General features: G+C 40.9%; 2 protein-coding genes across 6 annotated transcripts in view; one reads left to right on the top strand and one right to left on the bottom strand.

The window, feature by feature from the left end:
- Nucleotides 1-11,956, top strand: part of prickle1a (prickle homolog 1a) — a 52,003-nt gene extending 40,047 nt beyond the window's left edge. For 3 of the 4 annotated variants that reach the window (XM_087310474.1, XM_087310472.1, XM_087310473.1), the window contains 5 exons: nt 1,956-2,093; nt 2,922-3,128; nt 3,507-3,693; nt 5,243-6,070; nt 8,141-11,956. In XM_087310474.1, coding sequence (XP_087166600.1) covers nt 1,956-2,093; nt 2,922-3,128; nt 3,507-3,693; nt 5,243-6,070; nt 8,141-8,898 — 2,118 coding nt within the window. In that variant the 3' untranslated portion in view covers nt 8,899-11,956. 4 annotated transcript variants of the gene reach the window in all.
- Nucleotides 9,724-21,529, bottom strand: part of LOC101886261 (uncharacterized) — a 21,419-nt gene continuing 9,613 nt past the window's right edge. The window contains exons 9-12 of one of the 2 annotated variants that reach the window (XM_087311328.1): nt 21,111-21,178; nt 19,939-20,040; nt 10,739-12,758; nt 9,724-10,255 (exon numbers count right to left, since the gene is read on the bottom strand). In XM_087311328.1, coding sequence (XP_087167454.1) covers nt 12,579-12,758; nt 19,939-20,040; nt 21,111-21,178 — 350 coding nt within the window. In that variant the 3' untranslated portion in view covers nt 9,724-10,255; nt 10,739-12,578. Of the gene's footprint in view, nt 10,256-10,738; nt 12,759-19,938; nt 20,041-21,110; nt 21,179-21,529 lie in introns of those variants that run through there. The other variant, XM_087311329.1, reaches the window with a different exon arrangement.

Here is a 21,529-nt window from a genome sequence, read left to right as displayed (position 1 = left end):
TCGCCGCATTCTCGCCCTGACGCAAACTCGTTCACTTTAATTTTTTGGATTCTGTTTTTCATCTTACCTGATTTCTGGAACCGCTCTTCACCGGACTCGAACCCAGTCGCTGTCGCCGCGGCTGGCTCCTCCTCCTCTGGGCCTCCGCTCCGCCGACGTAACACTACGAGCTAAGCGGACAAACTGATTGCGGTGAGAAAGCCCAGAGGTGAGCCGTCAGCCGGCGAGCACGAAGAAGAGGAGCGGCGTCACACCGCCTCGCAGCGTTCGCTCGAAAAAACGAAATGCTGCCTTACGTACCTCCAGCCATGTCAATCGCGGTCTCCAGAAATGTCCGCGGGGCTACATTTGCGGAATAAGCCTAGGTTGAAAAAAATCCTCCATTTGCTGAAACACAGAGAAAGCTGTGGCCAAATTAAGACCCAAAATCCGCCCAGAGCCCATGAAAATAACCCGTCAAGCACACCAGTGTGCGGTGGTGTGGGTGTTTTAGATTCCTGCATCACAGAAAGATGTCTGTCACCTCGTCTCTCTGTGGGAGTTTGCACAATGAGACCATTATGATGCTCTTTATCGTGTGGTATCAAGAGTATTCAGATTCCTGCGGTCTGAACGCCTCCAGAGGTTGTGTTGGTCACAGAAAATGCTCTTTTATTCTTATCTGTGGCATCAACCAAGAGTAAATGCAGCTCGTGTTTGTCAGCGAGTGACATCGTTTGCTGTTTAAAGGGACAGTTCACCCTAAATGTTTTACTCACTATTTAGTCTTAAACCTTCATGAGTTTATTTCATCTGTTGAACACTAAAAGAAGATATTTTGCTGGAAACCTGTAACCATTGACTTCCATAGCTAGGAAAAACAAATACTATTGAAGTCACAGGTGTCAAACTCAGTTCCTGGAGGGCCGCAGCTCTGCACAGTTCAGTTCCAACCCTAATTAAACACACCTGATCAAACTAATTGAGTCCTTCAGGCTTGTTTGAAACCCACAGGTAAGTGTGTTGGAGCAGGGTTGGAACTAAACTGTGCAGGGCTGCGGCCCTCCAGGAATTGAGTTTGACACCGCTGATTTAAGTCAATGGTTACAGGTTTTCAGCTTTTGTCAAAATATCTTCTTTCCATCACTAATAAGAGGGATAGTTCACACAAAAATGCAAATTCTCTCATCGTTTACGCTTCCTTTTCTTGTTCAAAACCAGTTTCTGTATTCTGTTGAACACTAAAGAAGATATTTTGAAGAATGTTGGAAACCTGTAACCATTAACTTCCAAAGTATGAAAAACAAATAGGCCAGGCAAGTTTATTTCTATAGCACATTTCATACACAGTGGCAATTCAAAGTGCTTTACACAAACAGGAATAAAGGAGACAAGTGTAAGAAAAACAAAAAAAATTTATATTGAAAACAGAACCTTTTTATTTATTTTTTTGCTAGTCCAGAAAATGCTTCTTGATTTAAGAACTGTTCAATATTTGGACTAGAAACAAGATCAAAACTGAAGAACTGAGGAAGCAGTGGCCAGTAGGTAGTGCTGTCGCCTCACAGCACTCGCTGGGTTACTGGTTCGAACCTCGGCTCAGTTGGTGTTTCTGTGTGGAGTTTGCATGTTCTCCCTGCCTTCACGTGGGTTTCCTCTGGGTGCTCCAGTTTCCCCTACAGTCCAAAGACTTGCGGTACAGATGAATTGGGTAGGCTAAATTGTCTGTAGTGTATGAGAGTGTGTGTGTGGATGTTTCCCAGAGATGGGTTGCAGCTGGAAGGGCATCCACTACGTAAAAACTTGCTGGATAAGTTGGCGGTTCATTCCGCTGTGGCGACCCCGGATTAATAAAGGGACTAAGCTGACAAGAAAATGAATGAAGGGATGAAAGAACAGTAGTGCGATCAAAGATCCAGCATGAGAGTTGATGTCTAATATTTAGTCAGTAATGGTGTTGTAAATGTGTCCGTCAGGTGCGGTACTGCCAGTCTCTGAGCGAAGAGGAGAAGAAGGAGCTGCACATGTTCAGCATACAGAGAAAGAAAGAGGCGCTGGGACGAGGAACGCTCAAAATACTGCCCCGCACCGTACATCATGCAGCGTGTGAACATGTGAGTACAGAAACACAGGGTTACACACGATGGTGGATATACACACTGACCCAACACTCACAGCATGATGATGTCCCATGCAGAGTCCTGATACGCAGAGAGGATCTGTGTTGATCCTGGAACAACATTCCAATCAGCCAATCAGAATTAAGGGATATGCTTACTCCCCATTCACACAGGGCGTCAGCGTCAATGCTTCTCATTCACTTTGAATGGGTGACGTCAGGCGTTGCCGACCTGCATTGTGGATCCGTCGGCGCCGCTTTAGAGGCGTTGCTCGCTGCAGACGTTGGGACTAGCTCAACTTTTTAAGCGCGGAAGCGTCAGCCAATCAGATCGCTGTATGCAAATACACCAGCTAGACAGTGGCCTATTGCTGACTGAATTTCATTGGCTGACGCTGCTATGACGATCGCTTCAACCTCAACTTCAGACACGCCTTCAGTCAAGCGCTGACGCTGAAGCCCCGTGTGAATGGAGCGTTACTGTTTATGTTGAGTTTAGGCTTACGGTTATGTGTATGCACGTCTACATGAGTGTTATCCAGCTATTATTCCCCTACACTTTGCTTAATCATTGCATGTGTGAAAAGCTCACACAACCACTCGCGATCTTAAAAATCAAACTACGACTGCACAATCTACCTGCAATAGTCACATCACAATCAGCAATGTCAAGTCAAGCTGAGCTTTAATCTCATTCTGCCAAAGAAGCTCAAACAAAGACAAAGAAAAGCAGATAAGAGCCATCATATTTCCGGCTGTGGAGCAGTTCAGGAGAGTAGTGTGTGATGCTGGTGTACTAGTGTGTAATGTGCTGTGTGTGCAGTGTGGAGAGCGTCTCGGCGGGGGGGAGATGGCGGTGTGTGTGTCGCGGGCGGCAGCAGCAGGTCAGTGTTGGCATCCGGCCTGCTTCACATGCTCCACCTGCTCGGAGCTCCTGGTGGATCTCATTTACTTCTATCATGATGGGAAAGTGCACTGCGGCCGACACCACGCTGAGCTCCTGAAGCCCCGCTGCTCCTCCTGTGATGAGGTGAGAGGAGATCTTCAACAACACACACTAGCAGGGGCGGGTTCAGTGATGGGGTCCTGAGCAGCCATGGGGCCCATCAGTCCTAATATGCATTGTATCTTTATTTATTTATTTATTTATTTATTTATTTGTTTGTTTTAATGTCTTCCACCTATATACTATGATCCTAATTATTAAAACTGATGCATGAATGATTAAAATGAGAACTTTTTAACTTCACCAACAAATTAAGTCTTATATATCTAATAAAGGACAGAAAATATGACTTCATGCAAATCCATATTATATTCCAGAATGCACATAGTAATAGGTGGATATCAACACATCTGCAGTGTTTCTGCCTGTTGCTGATTCCTCTCTCTCTCGCTGTGCTGTCAGATTATATTTGCGGATGAATGCACAGAAGCAGAAGGCCGGCACTGGCACATGAAGCACTTCTCCTGCAGTGAGTGTGAGGTTATTCTGGGTGGCCAGCGCTACATCATGAAGGACGGACGGCCGTTCTGCTGCGGGTGCTTCCAGTCGCTGTATGCTGAGTACTGCCAGGCCTGCGCACAGCACATCGGTGAGCATCAGACTCAAAAACCTCTGTTTCAAACTTGGGGGAACCGTTCGGTAAACTTGGGCTGCTGTACAAAAACCCCAGAGTCCACTTAAGGAGCTTAAAGGGACAGTTCACACATAAATGAAAATTTAATCTCTCTCAAGAGGTTGCAAACATTTCTGAGTTTCTTTATTCTGTTGAACACTAAAGAAGATATTTTGAAGAATGCTGGAAACCTGTAACCATTGAGTTCCATAACGAATACTACTTTCTTTGTGTTCAACGGAATAAAGAAATGCATTAAGGCTTGAAAGTTTAGTCTTCACCTCTGATACATCAATGCCTTAAGGGCGGGGCTATTAGTAATTTAGGGCAAGACTTTTAGTTATTTAGGGCGGGGCTATTAGTAATTTAGGGCAAGACTTTTAGTTATTTAGGGCGGGGCTATTAGCCATTTAGGGCGAGACTATCAGTCATTTAAAAAGGTGTTATCGGTCCTTTAGGGTGGGTCTATCAGTCTATTAGGGAGGGGCTATCAGTAAATTAGGGCGGGACTAACAGTCCTTTAGGGAGGGTCTATCAGTCTTTAAGGGCTGGGCCATCAGTCCTTCAAGTCAGGTCTATTAGTCTTTTAGGGCGGAGCTATTAGTCCTTTAGGGAGGGGCTATCAGTCCTTTAGGGTTGACATTAGTCTTAACTGGCGGGACTATCAGTCATTTAGGGCGGGGCTATCAGTAAATTAGGGCGGGACTAACAGTCCTTTAGGGAGGGTCTATCAGTCTTTAAGGGCTGGGCCATCAGTCCTTCAAGTCAGGTCTATTAGTCATTTAGGGTGGGGCTATCAGTCCTTTAGGAAGGGGCTATCAGCACTTTAGGGTGGGACTATCAGTCATTTAGGGCGGGGCTGACAGTAATTCAGGGCAGGGCTATCAGTCATTTAGGGTGGGACTATTAGTCATTTAAAATAGACTATTAATAATTTAGGGCAGGACTATCAGTAATTTTAAGGAGGGTTATTGGTCCTGTAGGGCAGGGCTATCAGTTCCTTAGGGCAGGGCTATGAGTCCTTTTGGGCGGGGCTATCAGTCATTTAGGGTGGGGCTATCAGTCATTTAGGGCGGGACTATCAGTCCTTTAGGTAGGGGCTATCAGTGATTGAGGGTGGGTCTATCAGTCTTTTAGGGCGGGACTATCAGTCCTTCAGGGCAGGTCTATTAATCATTTAGGGCGGGGCTATCAGTCATTTAGGGCGGGGCTATCATTCATTTAGGGCGGGGCTATCAGTGTCTTGTTCCTGCCCTGCTTTCCTCCATCTTTCACCACTCTGTTAGCAACGCCCATCTTCCAACAACTCACTTGGTTTCCAAAGGACAAAATCATGCACCTCCCTACATTGTTTTCTAATTTCAGGACTCGTTCAATTAGATGTGCATCCCAATATGGGAAAAAAGGAACGTTTTAACCTCTGTTTTCATGCACCCGCGCCCTGATGTCTCTCATCATTACCACAAACCACATTCTGCTTGTTGAAGAAGCGAGCCTTTAATATCTCCTGTTTATTTTGCTGTAGGTGTGGATCATGCCCAGATGACGTATGACGGCCTTCACTGGCATGCCACAGACGCGTGTTTCAGCTGCGCTCAGTGTAAAAGCTCCCTGCTGGGCTGTCCGTTTCTACCCAGACAGGGCAGAATCTACTGCTCCAAAGCCTGCAGTTTGGGAGAAGATGTGCAGGCTTCAGACTCCTCCGATTCTGCCTTCCAGTCCGCCAGGTCCCGTGAGTCCCGCCGCAGTGTGAAGATGGGAAAAAGCAGTCGTTCCGCAGACCAGTGCCGACAGTCGCTTTTATTTTCACCCGCAAGCAACTATAGGTTCCCGGGACTCTCCGGAAACGCTGATGACACCCTGTCCAAACGGCTATCACAGCTAAACTTTGCTGATAATCACTTCTGGAGGAATAGAGAGGATCAGGAGGCTCCGGAAGACCACGAGGAATGGGCCGAACATGACGACTACATGACACAACTCCTGCTCAAATTTGGCGAGCACGGGATGTTTCAGGACACCAGGACTGATCTATCAATCTGGACGGATTCTGAGCTCAAGAATAAGACCGGCAGTGGTGGGAACAGCAGTCTGGCTAGTAAGAAATACAAGGCAGACATGTACTGGACTCAGTCCCAGGATGGGTTAGGAGACTCTGCGTACGGGAGCCACCCCGGTCCCGCCAGCAGCAGAAAGCTCCAGGATCTGGACCTGGAGCATGGAGCGAGCTTTAAACATGAAGACAATAAGCAGTGGTTTAATGACTCGCTAGAATGCATCACTGATCAACTTAAAGAAGCTGATCTGAACATCAGAGACTCCATGGACTCTTTAGCGCTCTCCAACATCACAGGTGAGGCTCGGCCATTGATGGACAAGTGATTTCTCTTGAAGCATGTAATTGGGGAAAAGTAAAGAGTGAAGCATGCACAGGTGTCAAAGAGAATGCGGGGGAGTTCTTCAGTTGAATTGATCATCTTTATTAGTCTGGGATTTTAGTCCTCCTTAAAAAAAAAAATGTGCAGAAGAGTTTCAACACAACTCCCGTGAATACTCTAGCCAGGAATTCCCAAAGTCTCTATTTACAGGTCAACGGTTACATCTATATTTTCTGGAAAACTTATTTGGTTATAACCTTTTTTGGTAAGACTTTAGAATAACTATCCGTTATAACTAGTTAAAAGTCCATTAATAAACTGTTAGTTAATGAGTTATAAACTACTTGTTAAATAAAAGTTAACAAGTATACGGCGTAGTGTGGACGGATGGCGTAACCGTAGCAAAACTTATGCGTTTTCAAACTAAAACACATTAGTGTAAACGGGGTCTAAATGACTGATAGCCCCGCCCTAAAAGACTGATAGCCCGCCCTAAAAGACTAATAGACCCACCCTAAATCACTGATAGCCCCCACCTAAAGGACTAATAGCCCCGCCCTAAATGACTGATAGCCCCGCCCTAAAAGAATGATATACCCACCCTAAATCACTGATAGCCCCCACCTAAAGGACTGATAGCCCCGTCCTAAATCACTGATAGCCCCCACCTAAAGGACTGATAGTCCCGCCCTAAATGACTAATAGCCCCGCCCTAAAGGACTGATAGCCCCGCCCTAAAGGACTGATAGTCCCGCCCTAAATGACTGATAGTCCCGCCCTAAATGACTGATAGCCCTGCCCTAAAGGACTGATAGCCCCGCCCTAAATGACTGATAGTCCCGCCCTAAATGACTGATAGCCCCGCCCTAAATGACTGATAGCCCTGCCCTAAAGGACTGATAGTCTTGCCCTAAATGACTGATAGCCCCGCCCTAAAGGACTCATAGCCCTGCCCTACAGGACCAGTAACCCTCCTTAAAATTACTGATAGTCCTGCCCTAAATGACTAAAATTACCATCCTAAATGACTGATATTAACTTTTTTGATCACCAGCCACTGTGGCTAGTAGCTCTCCAACATTACTAGCCACTTGCCATTTTACTAGCCACAATTTTGTTGTTGGGAAAATATATTTTATATGCATAAATATGACTCTGACATGCTCAAATTACTTGATTAATTTCGATCAGGGTAGTTCAGTGAAAGAGAACCGGTCACACCAGTCGGTTTCTAGGCACGGTTGCTTCAAGCAAGGTAACGGGAGCGCGCATGCATTTAAAGAGTCGTGCGCATCACATCAGCTGTTGGCGCTAGTGATCGTCCTCTCATTCGTTATTCCTGTGCTTTCTTTGCCTGTGCGAACACAATTATTTTTATCAGTCATGCTGCTTTTCTAATTCTAAGATCGTATTTGAACGCATACTGGGCCATCCTTATAGAACTCTGCTTTTAAGAAAACCTCAATTTAAAAATGATTTTCAACCAGCCAATGTGGCTAGTGGTGGTGTCTGTCTAACCCGCCACAGCTAAATTTAACCCACATTTGGCGGGTGTTAATGTAAAGCCCCGTGTACTAAATATATACTTTTGAGGTACCGATATAGACCCTTTAATTACAAATGTGTACCTTTTGAAAAGAAGTGCGTTTTTCATTAAAAACAAGCAAAATCATCTCGTTTTTGTTTTGAAATATGTTAATTCTAGTCACCCTATTGGCAGATTATTTTAGAGGAAAACTCCCAATCGACCCATTTCTAAAAACAATACAATATTTTTTTTATTTGTCTGGAAAATTCTTCTAGATTTAATCATTTTCAGATATTTTGACTATAAACAAGAAATAAACTCTACATAAGAAAAGCGTTTTCTGCAGTGCACTGCTCTTAAATTATTCTGACTGAATTCTCTCTGTGTTCATACATCGAGAAAACTTGATCTAGTGAGTCTGATATTTAAAGTTAAACTCACTGGTCCTCCATATTATTAAAAGCTCTACTCGAAGTCTTATATAGGTGTATAACCTGACCTTCTGTGCTCCTTTCAGGTGCTTCAGTTGATGGCGATAATAAAGACAAGCCCTTGCTTTTCTCCCTACAAAAGTTCTCTGATCTGGATCGCTGTGAGAACACGAGTAACATGGGAACGCTGAACTCCTCGATGAAGAGCCTGACGTCTGATCTGGACCGAACTCAAGTGATAGAGGAACAGCAGGAGCAGGGCGTACCGAGCCCTGAGGTACACCCCAAACCACCGCGCTTACCTGTGCTGAGAAGATCAAAGTCCCAGTCCAAAACACAGCAGGTGAAGTTCTCTGATGATGTCATAGATAACGGGAGATACGATGAGCTGAAGGTTCGACAGCCGCCAATGAGCGAACGAACTCGTAGACGAGCGTTTCAGTTTGACGAACAAGATCATCAGCGGCCGCGGCATCACCACAGAAGAAGAAGAAGCCGCATGTCTCGGTCGGATAACGCACTTCATTTGGCACCAAAAGAAGAAAAGCCTCGGGTTTGCTTTAAAGATGATCGTCGGAAGCATGGATTGGGTCATAATGGCGCTCAGTATGGCGACGGTTTGCGTACGGAGAGATTTACACGTCTTTATGAAGACGATTGGTGCTCCACGTGCTCTTCCTCATCGTCAGAATCAGAAGAGGAAGGGTTTTTTTTGGGTCAGCCGATTCCTCAACCTAGACAACCCCGGTACCAGTATTACGCTTCAGATGAAGCTGCTTTCGGCACAAGGACAAAGTCCAAACAGAAGAGAGGACGGAAAGGCAAAAACTGTATTATTTCATGAGACAAAATAAAGCTGAGTGATGTTTGATTCAGTTGATCTGCATCTGAATGTCAAAGCTTTTATTTTGAAATAATGTTTTGAGAGCGAGCGCAACGTGTCATAATCTAAAGGCCACGCCCACTTTGAGAGAGGGGGGGGGGGGCAATCTAACACAGTCAATTGACTTTGTATTGATGTGAACAGTAAAATAATCAGAATTACATTTTTATTAGCTTTCAACCCCCAAAAATTAGCATAATATTGACACAAAAGTCAGGTGAAAGGAAAAAAGTTAAATAAAACAAAAGTTATGTGCCTTTGTTTATGAAAACAAATAAAACAATGAATGTATGTGTTATATTACAAAAGATGTGTTTTACAAAACATTTTTAGCCAAAAATTGACTAAATAAATCAGAGCTAAATATCTAAACAAATTATATTCCAAATGTAAGGTTGATATCTCGAAAAATAAGAGCTTTTAGCAAGATTTAGTTTGGCTGCAGTACCACACATGACCACCAGTTTCCATTGATGGACATGCAACAGCGCCCCCAACGTTTTGACAATATTTTTAAAGTGCACTAAAAAAATGTTAGATCTTTTGTCTTGTTTCTAGTCCAAATATCTAAAAATTCTTAAATCAAGAAGAATTTTCTAGACAAGCAAAACATAAAGTCTTGTTTCCAGAAATAATATGCCAAAATTATGTGAGTTTTTTTCTCAATACAAGCAAAATAATCTGCCAATGGGGTGAGCAAAATAATCTTATGTCAAAAGGAGAAACAAGAGTATTTAGCTTGTTTTAAGGAAAAAAATTACTTAATTTTTACTTATTTTTTTCTGAAAACATGACTTTATGTTCTGCTTGCCTAGAAAATGCTTCTTGATAAAGTTTTTCGATGTTTACAATAGAAAGAGGACAAAAAAATCTAAGTGAGAAAAGCATGTTTTGCAGTGTAGATGTCACATTCTAAGGATGTATGAGCAGTATGGTGGCACTTGAGTTGAATTTAGCCTAACTAAATGTTTATATGTGGATTGCTGTAGCAAAGTATTTTTTGTTGCAGTATTCTTGTTGCAAATTAATAAATAACTCTTGCTCAGTAATATCTATCAAAAACCAATCACTAGATACAGAAACTAGACATTAAAAGCTTTCAACTGATAAACTGTCATGATTGCTTTATGTTAAGACTACAATATTATAGTTTAAAATAGTGTAACAGTAAACACTCCCACAGGTTAAAAGCTGACAGTAAATGTGCTTTAATATGTTAATCTCACTACATAACAATAAACAGGGATAAAACATGCAGTCAGAAGCCTCAGACAGTTAATAAAACAGTTGATCGTGATTAGATTAGGACAGGGGTTCCCTAACTTTTCAGGCAGCGACCCCCAAAATGACAATGCCAGTGAGTCGCGACCCCCAATATATTCTGAGGTGGTTATAAATACAGAAACCTTGCATGCAATGGAGCACACACACCAATGGATCCAAGTCTATTCTTCTTTTAATTTTTTTTAATGTATGAGAGCTGTAAATGGGCAACAAAGTTTTACCAGGTTTTATGAAATCTGCTGCATCTGACACTATTGCTGTGTCTTTAATATAATGCAATTACCCCAGGGGTTGCAATCCAATAGAAGTAGTAACTATAAGCTACCATAGTGACTATATGGTATAAACGACTATTTTTTTCTCTTCAGTAGGTTATGGATAAAATATGGTAATTCTTATGGTTTAATAAAAATAAATAGATTTTTGGAAATCACCAGGCGACCCCCCCCCTTCATTGTCCCGTGACCCCTAGGGGGGTCCCGACCCCCACTTTGAGAACCATTGGATTAGGATATACCTGAAATAATGTAAACTTAATCATCCCAATAGCAGGGTGGTCACAGTTAAAAAGGCTTTGGTTGCTTATTATAAGCGTAATTCTCATTTCTGTTTAGCTTGTTTGCAGTACACATCACACAGCAGCTTTTAGGAATAGTTCTATTGTTTATAACAAGTTATAAATGATATTAAGGCATGTTCCAGCAATAGAAAGTCATGGAGTTGATTGGATTGTTTTTCCCACCCTGATGTGGGCGTGGCCTAAATGTGCTCGTCTCGATTGCAGTGGTTTTCATAGATATTTACATTAGATGTCGCCTATGCTATTGTTGTCTATTGAAAGGAATGTGCCAATAGAGCCGCCATCTTGGTACAGGCAAGCGCTCCTTTGAAATGAATGTGGGACCAAGGTGCAGTGGTGGATTGGCTATCTTGAGCCAGAGATATATACACACATATATCTATGATCGTGGTCAGTACGTTATTCTAGTTTTACATCGCTTTTCTAGATCGATGGATAAGTGATCGCACGGGCATTACCCATTGTTTGTCTGCATGTATTCACCTCCCTCCCTCTTAAATAAGCACAAGAGTCCAGCATCTTCAGACTGACTTTACTCTTGACTTGGTGGAGTTATACACTTTTGTCATGGGAGCACTGTACAAATATGGCGGCGGTATTCACGCATGCTTAGGGCCTCTATGCGTATATGTAATGTAAATATCTGTGATTGGTTTTGCTAGTCTTCCCATGCAGTAATTTCTTTAATAATGCATTTAATAAGTGATGTAGTCTTTGAAAGATCCAGAGGAATATAATATTTATAAAGCCGCCGCTTTTAGAGACTAATGGAGTGGTAATTTAACGTTGTTTCGTGAAAGTGAATGTGTATATACTGTAAAATGCTCATATTTTTATATCCCTGAGTTACAAAAGATGTTTTTTAAAGAGTGTTACTGAACCAAACATGTACTACAGGACTGATTCTGCAGCGGATAGGCTTTTGTTAATCAGGGTTTTAAAAATAAATCAATACATGCAGGCCAGGGTCAGCTTAGCCACTATTGTACGCTGCATATTATAATCCAGTGTTATTTTATTGATGGGTCAAACAGTGTTAATGCTAACTGGAACATAAGGCTAATAATAAAAGGGAGATATGGAGGAGTTTATGCACATTTTGGGTTTGCTTTAATTCTGTAATCTACATTAATACACTTATTTATGGGCTGTTTATGTAGCTTGTGTTTTTATTTCATGCAGTGTTTGTGTGTGTGCGTGTGTGTAGATTGATGTCAGCGTTGTATAACATTCATTTTTAATGTAATATGCACAGGTTTTAGACTTTAAATGCACATTAATTCCATGTATACACTACAAAAATACAGATTTCTTGAGTTTTTTCTAGTGCAAATATCTAAAACTTCTGAAATCAAGAAGCGTTTTGAAAACTAGTCTAGTTTTCAGAAATAATAAGTCAAAATCAAGCTAGTTTTTCCCTAAACCAAGCAAAATAATCGTGTTTTCGCTTTTGATTAACATTATTTTGCTTGTTTTAAGGAGAAACTCTCTTCATTTTGACTCATTATTTCAGAAAACAAGACTATATTTTGTGCTTTTCTAGAAAATGCTGACTGATTTATGAATTTATAGATATTTACACTACAAATAAGACTAAAACATGCATTTTTTGCAGTGGAATTGTGATAAATTGAAGTCAATCAGCACTTTTAGCTTAATGACTAATACAAAAGTTTATCATGCACAGATACAACATTGAACAAGTGAACGTCGCTACAGAAAACACAGTAAACTCCACCAACGCTGCTTCTGTATAGTCGTATATTGTGTTTCTAGATTATGGTTTAGCCGATACGTTCGACTCGGAGATGAACAGACTGAGTTTTTCCAGGTTTTTCCTCTTGATATCCAGCAGGATCTCTATCATGGCGATCTGGAGCTTCTGTTGCAGGGCTGGATGTTTGGAGATCAGCATCTTCACCACCGTTCCCAGAGTCCTGCAGTCCTGTCTGTACAGCTGGAGAAGAGGAACAGCGGATGATGGAGGTATTTAACAAACAGAAATAATCTGATTATTATCAGCAGGTAGCTTAATGTCAACAACAATTAAAAATATGTAAAACAAATAAATAAAATACATGTAACTTACAAAATACAAGTAAAAAAGTCAAAACAGTCCCAAACAAGTAAATGCATTTGGATGTTGTCAAATGACACATGATAAACATGGAAAATGTTGAAAAAACATGTTAAAATACAAATAAAAAACATGTAAACATGTACACTTCAAAAACGTTTTTAAAAAGCATGAAATTAATGTCAATAAAAATTTAAAAACTATAAAAACGAGTCCAAACATGTCAAATTACATGTAAAAAAACTGTCAAAACATGTTAACAAATATCTAAAACCGCATAAAAAAAACAGCTCAGATAACGTCAGAAATCTTAAAAAATACATCAAAAATGTCAAATGACGAGAAAAAAATGCTAAAAATGTTAAAAAAGGTCCAAATATTTTTAAAAATAAAAACTGCATCAAAAACAAGACATCAAATAATACATAAAAACATGCAAAATATAAAAAAAACATGTAAAATATTTTACAAACACTTTAGTCAATAAACATTTAAAAAATGTCAATTGCATAAAAAAATGTAAAAAAAAAACATGTAAAACATGTATTTAAAAATGACTCAGAAAACGTACAAAAAACACATTAAAAATGACGATAAACATGAAAAAACAAGATGTGAAAAAACATAAAAACATGCAAAATTTAAAAAAACATGCAAAAATGTTGGAAAATATTTTAAAAACGCATCAAATAAGTGAATAAATATTTAAAAACTATAAAAACAAGTCAAAAATATTTCAAATTACATGTAAAAAAAACTTGTCAAAAACATGTAAACAAATATATCAAAAAACACTTCAGATAACGTCAAAAAAAAAGAAATAACATGTAAATTATTAAAAAAACATGTTAAAAACTATGTCCTAAAATATTATAAAAACTCATCAAATACACAATAAACATTTAAGAACTATTTTTAAAAAAGTCAAATTACATATAAAGATGTCAAAAACATGTAAAGAAAAAAACATTAAAAAACGTCTCAGATAACATGTCAGAAAACATTAAAAAACATCAAAAATGACGAGAGACGTGAAACACATGTCAAAAACATCCATAGAAAAGTCAAAAAAATTAAAAAACAAAACATCAAATAACAAAAAGATGTGAAAACATAAAAAACATGAAAAATATTTTTAAAACATGCAAATAAATGCAAACAACAAGTAAAAATATTTTTAAAACGCATCAAATAAATGTTAATATAATTTAAAAACTAATAAAAAAAACTGGTCAAATTACATATTAAAATCATGTAAAAATATATTTTTAAAAAGCGCATTAAAATGTCAAAAATGGTCGAATACTGTCAAGAAATACATCAAAAAACTGTCAAAATGCATGTTGAAAGACGATGCCACAAAACGACATCAGCGTAGTTTACATGCATTGTCAGAATAGAGAATTTTGAATTGAGGCTTTAAGACGAATAAAACTCCCTCATAATAACATTTTATGTTATTTATTTTTCTCATTAGGTGCATTAAAGTGTCATCGCAGCACACATTTGACAATAACGCAGTAATATTAAAGTCCTGTTTAACCGTGTGCTGCTGAAGCATCTGAAATAGTGTGTGTTAGCAGCTGCAGGACGGAGCGTTTCTCTGTGTTCAAACACACTCTGACCTGTGAGTAAATGACTGGCCGTAAACTAAACTCCAGAAACAGCTGAAGCTCTAAAGGTGAACAGATATTTCACACCGCCACGCTTTACAGAGCGACACACTCACCCTCGCCTTTAAATGCAGTTTAATTATGTTCCAGTGTGACGTCCAGAACTCCTCATTAACACGTCAGCTTCATCTGAGCTGCGCTGTCAGGAAGATCACCGTGTTTTAACTATTAATGAGTAAAATAAACAGCTCTGCCTTTATTCTGCTCAAAATATTCCAGACAAACACTCACAGTATGAGTCAAATCAATACAATTTAAGGGAGAGAGAATCTAACTGTGTTCATCTGAACGCTTCAATTACAAATGTACAATTTTAACCGGATGAAATTTATAACAGCAGTAAAGAGTAAGTATAAGTGCAAGACGATGAGAAAAGTGTAAAATTACAAGCTCTTAATCCCCCAAAAGTCTCTCATTTTTTGTCTGACCGACGTCGTAAAGCAAGCGCAGATCCTGACCGACATCTGAGGACAGAGCTGTATAATCATGAGGAGGATTACTGCACACAATCACCCTGGAGCTGTTCTGAGGTCAGCCCACAGCGTTTATTTCAGCTCCGACGGTTTATTTCTGATCAACATTCGCATATCCTTTATTCCGAACATCATATTCAGGTGTTCGCCATCAATGTACATGTGCTGACGTCTGATCAGTGCAGATCAAGTGTTCAGTGGATGCGTCAAACAACCTCTGTCAGAATAAACAGGGAAAATGTGTGTGAGATGATCTGAATTCAGTCACTCATTTTATTTTCAGCTTAGTCCCTTTAATAATCAGAGGTCGCCACTGTGGAATGAACCGCCAACTAATCCAGCATATGTTTTACACAGCGGATGCCCTTCCAGCCGCGGATGCACACACACTCATATACGGCCAGTGTAGTTGATCAGTTCCCCTATAGCGCATGTGTTTGGACTGTGGGGGAACCAGAGCACACCAACACAGGGAGAACATGCAAACTCCACACAGAAACACCAACTGACCCAGCCGAGACTCAAACCAGAGACCTTCTTGCTGTGAGGTGACAGTGCTAACCACTGCGCCACCGAATCATTCCCTCCTCCGTTTAACACAGCGTTCAGTGCATATCTGCCACAGCTGAGACTGGAGCTGCTGTTGTTTTCCTCAGATGTGCTCCAGCAGTTGAGGATCTGCGCAGTCGTCTCTGTGATCATGCAGAATAACTCATGTTCCACTGCTCTGAATGTTCCCACAATCCTCTGTAATGAGCAGGTTTCCTCCCTTCACACTCAATTACAGGACATTTGAATAGCAGAGCCCTCGAGACGTCTGGAGGATCAGCACATCTGTGCGCTTGTGTATGTGTGTCTGTGTGTGTATGTCTATCTGAGTGTCTGCATGTGTGTGTGTGTGTTTGTCTAGCTAAGTGTGTGTATGAAATGTCTGGAAACTCCATCCAGGGTGAAGACTTTCAGAATCTCTGCTTCAGTGTCAGTGGGACCGGAGTTTTGCATCATGTTGTCAGCATGAGCGCTGCTTCCTCCTTTCTGATTGGTCAACACAGCTTTATTCTACTGCTGGGTTCACACCAAACACAGCACCGCTGGCTCTGCCCACTCACAGGATGTCATTCACCTTCAGCTTAGTTGCTTTATTAATCAGGGGTCGCCACAGCGGAATGAACCGCCAACTATTCCAGCATTTGTTTTATGCAGTGGATGCCCTTCCAGGGCGAGGCAGTGGCGCAGTAGGTAGTGCTGTCGCCTCACAGCAAGAAGGTCGCTGGTTCGAACCTCAGCTCAGTTGCCGTTTCTGTGTGGAGTTTGCATGTTCTCCCTGCCTTCGCGTGGGTTTCCTCTGGGTGCTCTGGTTTCCCCCACAGTCCAAACACATGGATTGGGTAGGCTAAATTTTCCGTAGTGTATGAGTGTGTGTGTGGATGTTTCCCAGAGATGGGTTGCAGCTGGAAGGGCATCCGCTGCGTAAAAAACTTGCTGGAATAGTTGGCGGTTCATTCCGCTGTGGTGACCCCGGATTAATAAAGGGACTAAGCCAACAAGAAAATGAATGAATTATGCCCTTCCAGCTGCAACCCAGTACTGGGAAACACCCATACACACACACACACACACACACACACACTCATACACTACGGCCAGTGTAGTTGATCAGTTCCCCTATAGCGCATGTGTTTGGACTGTGGGGGAAACCGGAGCACCCGGAGGAAACCCACACCAACACGAGAACATGCAAACTCCACACAGAAACACCAACTGACCCAGCCGGGACTCAAACCAGCAACCTACCGCCTCTGCGCCGCCCCTATTATAACACATAACTCTGTATATTTGATCAAACACAGCAGTTTAATTGTGAACGAAACCAAACTGAAGCCTGAATTGTCCTCTCGGCTGCTTCTTCTGTATTTATAAGCATCAAAACCATCCTAGAACACGAATCCAGCCCAGAATGCAGTGCAGACGTGGGACTGAGCAGCCGCTGATGTTCATTTCTCTCAGATCTCCTCATTCTCCAGACGAGACGCGTCCAGAAGCGCTGAATCAGCAGCGATAATAAACAGCAGTCAGTGACGGTCACTCCCAGAGACGGTACAGGATCCGGGAAACCACACCGCCGAGCCACCAGTGATTATAATGAAACAATGACAGCTGGAGCTCACTCGGGTATTTATAGCGCTCATATTTATGCTCAAGCGTTTGGGGAAGGTTGAGGAAGCGTTACGCTCTTTGTGTTTCAATTGGCAGAAGAAGAATAAGCTGTGATTTAAAGAGCACCTGCTATGCAGAAATCACTGTTATACGGGGATTAAACACAGCAGCAGTGTCTGATCTAATGCTCAACATTAATTAATCATGTTTATTATAATCAGACTTGATGCACAAACACTGTGATTGACATTCTCACTGTGTACGTATCATCAGAATGCGGAAAGCCCCGCCCACTAGACTCCCTCATTAGCATGTCCAGCAGCCCTGAGTGAGAAGCAGCCGTCTGTCCATTAGCCATTAGAGTGTTTGAAGATGATGTCAGCATTGACTCAGAGGATTATAGATGTGGAGTTCTAGATGAACAGAGACATAGACTGACGGAAGCATCAACACACACTCACACTGAAGCACACAGCACTGACAACACACACACACTGCTGTTTTACATCTGCTGCTATGCTGACGTACAGGCGTTTGTAGCTCCGCCCTCTTTTAAATCTCATTTGCATTTAAAGCGACAGTCACCAAAGCAGCATGATTAGGATCAAAGCCTGAGAGGGTCAGTTTCAGAGAGCTGGAGGACATTATGTGTGTGGTATTCTCAGCTCAAACACACACACACACACACACACACACACACACTCTGGAGACATCATGATTCTACATCTTGTATAAATGGTCCACTTTAATGCGAAGATAAGCCGAGGACCACACAAACTGTAGAGCGCAGTGGGAAAGCAGCGGTCTGCAACACATTAGGATTAAAACACAGCACTGCTGCAGCAAGTGAAGCGTCTTTCTCAAACACACACACACACACAAACACACACTTAAAAAGTGCTGCGATCACAGAACGGGGGTCATTATCGGTGGGCTGGGACACATTATGAGCGCTTTATCACTGAGCGTCTAATAGGTCTGCTGGATGTCTTTGGTCGAGGGTGACTGCAGTGATGGATGGAGTCTGGGGGAAATCACTACCAGCCATTTTCAGCTCACTAAACTGGGCTTAAAGAGGCGGTTCACATCAATAAAAGGAATATTTGCTCATTATTTACACTTCCTCGAGAGCTTCCAAACATTTATGAGTTTTTTTCTGCTTTTGAACACTAAAGAAAGGTATTTTGAATAATGTTGGAAACCGGTAACCATTGACTTCCATTGAAGGAAAAACAAACAGAAGTCAATGGTTACAGGTTTCAACATTCTTCAAAATATTCAAAATGTAACAGCTGAAAGAAACTCCTAAATGTTTAAAACTAGTGAATGATGGGTAAATGATGACTGAATGTTTATTTTTGAGTGAACTATCCCTTTAATTTGCAGAATTTTTCTCTATGGTTTTAACTTAAAGAGACAGTTCACCGCAAAATAAAATGTACTCACTATTTACTCTCCCACAAGATTTCCCAAACCTTTATGAGTTTTTTTCTCTCTGTTGAACACTAAAGAAGATATTTTGAAGAATGTTGAAAACCGGTAACCATTGACTTCCATTGATGGAAAAACATATAAAAGTCAATGGTTACCGGTTTTCAAAATTCTTCAAAATATCTTCTTTAGTGCTTAACAGATGAAAGAAACTCATACATGTGTGAAACTAGTGAATGATGGGTAAATGATGACTGAATGTTCATTTTTGAGTGAACTATCCCTTTAATTTGCTGACATTTTTCCCTATGGTTTTAACTTAAAGAGACAGTTCACCCCAAAATAAAATGTACTCACTATTTACTCTCCCACAAGAATTTAAAACCTTTAAGTGTTTCTTTCTGCTGTTGAACGCTGAAAAAGATATTTTAAAGAATGTTGCAAACCTGTAACCATTGACTTTCATTGTAGGAAAAACACACACTATTGAAAACAATAGTTACAGGTTTACAGCATTATTCAAAATATCTTCGTTAGTGTTCAACAGAAGAAAGAAACTCATAAAGGTTTGAAACTATTAAATAATGACAGATTTGACATTTTTGAGTGAACTATCCCTTTAATCTGCTTTGCTGTAAAAGCTTTCTATTGTTTTAACTTAAAGGGCCAGTTCATCCAAAAAATATATTCACTTATTATTTTCTCTGCTTCAAGAGTTTCCAAACCTTTATGAGTTTCTTTCTGCTTTTAAACACTAAAGAAGATATTTTGAAGAATCCTAGAAACCGGTAACCATTGACTTCCATAGAAGGAAAAACAAATAGTCCTGAAGTCAATGGTTACCGGTTTCCAACATTCTTCAAAACATCTTCTTTAGTGTTCAACATCAGAAAGAAACTATGTGTGTGAAACTAGTGAATGATGGGTAAATGATGACCAAATGTTTATTTTTTTAGTGAACTATCCCTTTAATTTGCTTTGAAGTCCTGACATTTTTCTACCTCTATAGTTTTAACTTAAAGAGACAGTTCACCCAAAAATACAATGTACTCACTATTTACTCTCCCACAGGAATTTTCAAACCTTTAAGAGTTTCTTTTTGCTGTTGAATGCTGAAGAAGATATTTTGAAAAATGTTGAAAACCTGTAACCATTGACTTCCATGGTTACCGGTTTCCAACATTCTTTAAAATATCTTCCTTTGTGTTTAATGGATGAAAGAAACTAATAAAGGTTTGAAACAAATTCCACACAGGGTCTGACATGTTTAGTTTCAGTTGCATCTCGACGCCTCTGAAATGAAAGCATGCAGTGTTGCGGACGCACCTCCTCCATCTCCTGAGCTCTGCGTCTGATGGTCTGTGATGGTGTCAGAGCCTCCTCTTCATCACCCAAACCTGGAATCTCATCCTGATCAGAAAAGAAGATCTGCAAAACAGGAGATGTGCTCTGACAACACTGTAGATATAAGCCTCAGAGAGGAACAGATCTCAGCTCCCTTACAGGAAGAAGGCCACTGGTTCAAGTCTGTCTGGGTCAGTTGTTATTTCTGTGTGGAGTTTGCATGTTCTCCCTGTGTTGGCGTGGGTTTTCTCTGGGTGATCCAAACACATGCACTATAGGGGGAATTCATTCTTTTTTTTTTTTTGGCTGAGTCCCTTTATTAATCAGGGGTCGCCACAGCAGAATGAACCACCAACTATTCCAGCATATGTTTTACGCAGCGAATGCCCTTCCAGCTGCAACTCACCACTGGAAAACACCCATACACTACGGCCAATTTTAGCTTATTCAATTTATCTACTGTATAGCGTATGAAACGCCGACTGACCCAGCCGGGACTCGAACCAGTGACCTGAGTGCTGTAAGGTGACCATGTCATCCCTACAGGGGAATTAACTAAATTGGTCGTAGTGTGTGTGTGTGTGTGTGAGAGAGAATGAGTGTGTATGGGTGTTTCTCAGTACTGGGTTGCAGCTGGAAGGGCATCTGCTGTGTAAAACATGCTGGAATAGTTGGCGGTTCATTCCGCTGTGGTGATTCCTGATAAATAAGGGACTAAGCTGAAGGAAAATGAATGCATGAATGACTCTGGGCTGCACTACACAGTGTTTTGTGTGTGTAACAGAAGTAAAGTAATACACTTTTTATGAAATTGTTTTATAAATCATATGTTGAATCTGTCTTGCTCTTCTATATGCTGTTGGTTTGGCAATGTAGGGGAAACACATGTGAAGTTAGTGAATGGTATTGTCATTAAGCAGAGTAGCCTACTGAATTTGTGTGCCTACACTTGTAGACTGTTCTCGTCTATTGTTTACTGACTTTAAATGATCTTCTAGATGTTTTGCATGCCTAAAATTAAGAAGCAATAGATATAGAGGGTCTTTTCCTCTGTAAATCTGTGAGATTTAACTATGCTGTGTGTTTTTAGACTATGCTGCACCAATAATTGCTCATTGGGCTTATTATGATATTAAACCGGACTTGAAGTATACCTTGCTGGCTGAAGCAGAAATGTGTGTAGGAGCTTCTTCAGACGCTTCACTGCAGGACTGCTGTCTCTCTACAGCCAGAGAACAGAGAATAAACAGCTCTGACAGAAACTCAAGCAGACCAGAGCAGAGCAGTCCCTGTGTAACGCAGTTCTCAAACACCATCATGGTTGTAAATGTGCTGGATATCTCAGAGAAGTGTGTTGAGCAACTCCTGAATAACTCTGAGTGTGTTTATGCTTGCGCTCTGTTTCTACAGGCTCTCACTCGTCCACAAACAACAAACATCCTGAGCAACCAAGTTCATTCAGATTCCAGCGGTTTCCAGTTGCATCCAGACAGCTCAAAGGTACAACTAAAGCATGGTGATTATATCTGTTGCTGATTTATGCTGTAATTACACTGAATCAGTGACAGTTCTA

The sequence above is a fragment of the Danio rerio genome, chromosome 25 (assembly GCF_052040795.2).
Source record: "Danio rerio strain M-AB ecotype USA chromosome 25, GRCz13ab, whole genome shotgun sequence".
NCBI classification, from domain to species: domain Eukaryota; kingdom Metazoa; phylum Chordata; class Actinopteri; order Cypriniformes; family Danionidae; genus Danio; species Danio rerio.
This window is presented reverse-complemented; position numbering and strand designations above follow the sequence as displayed.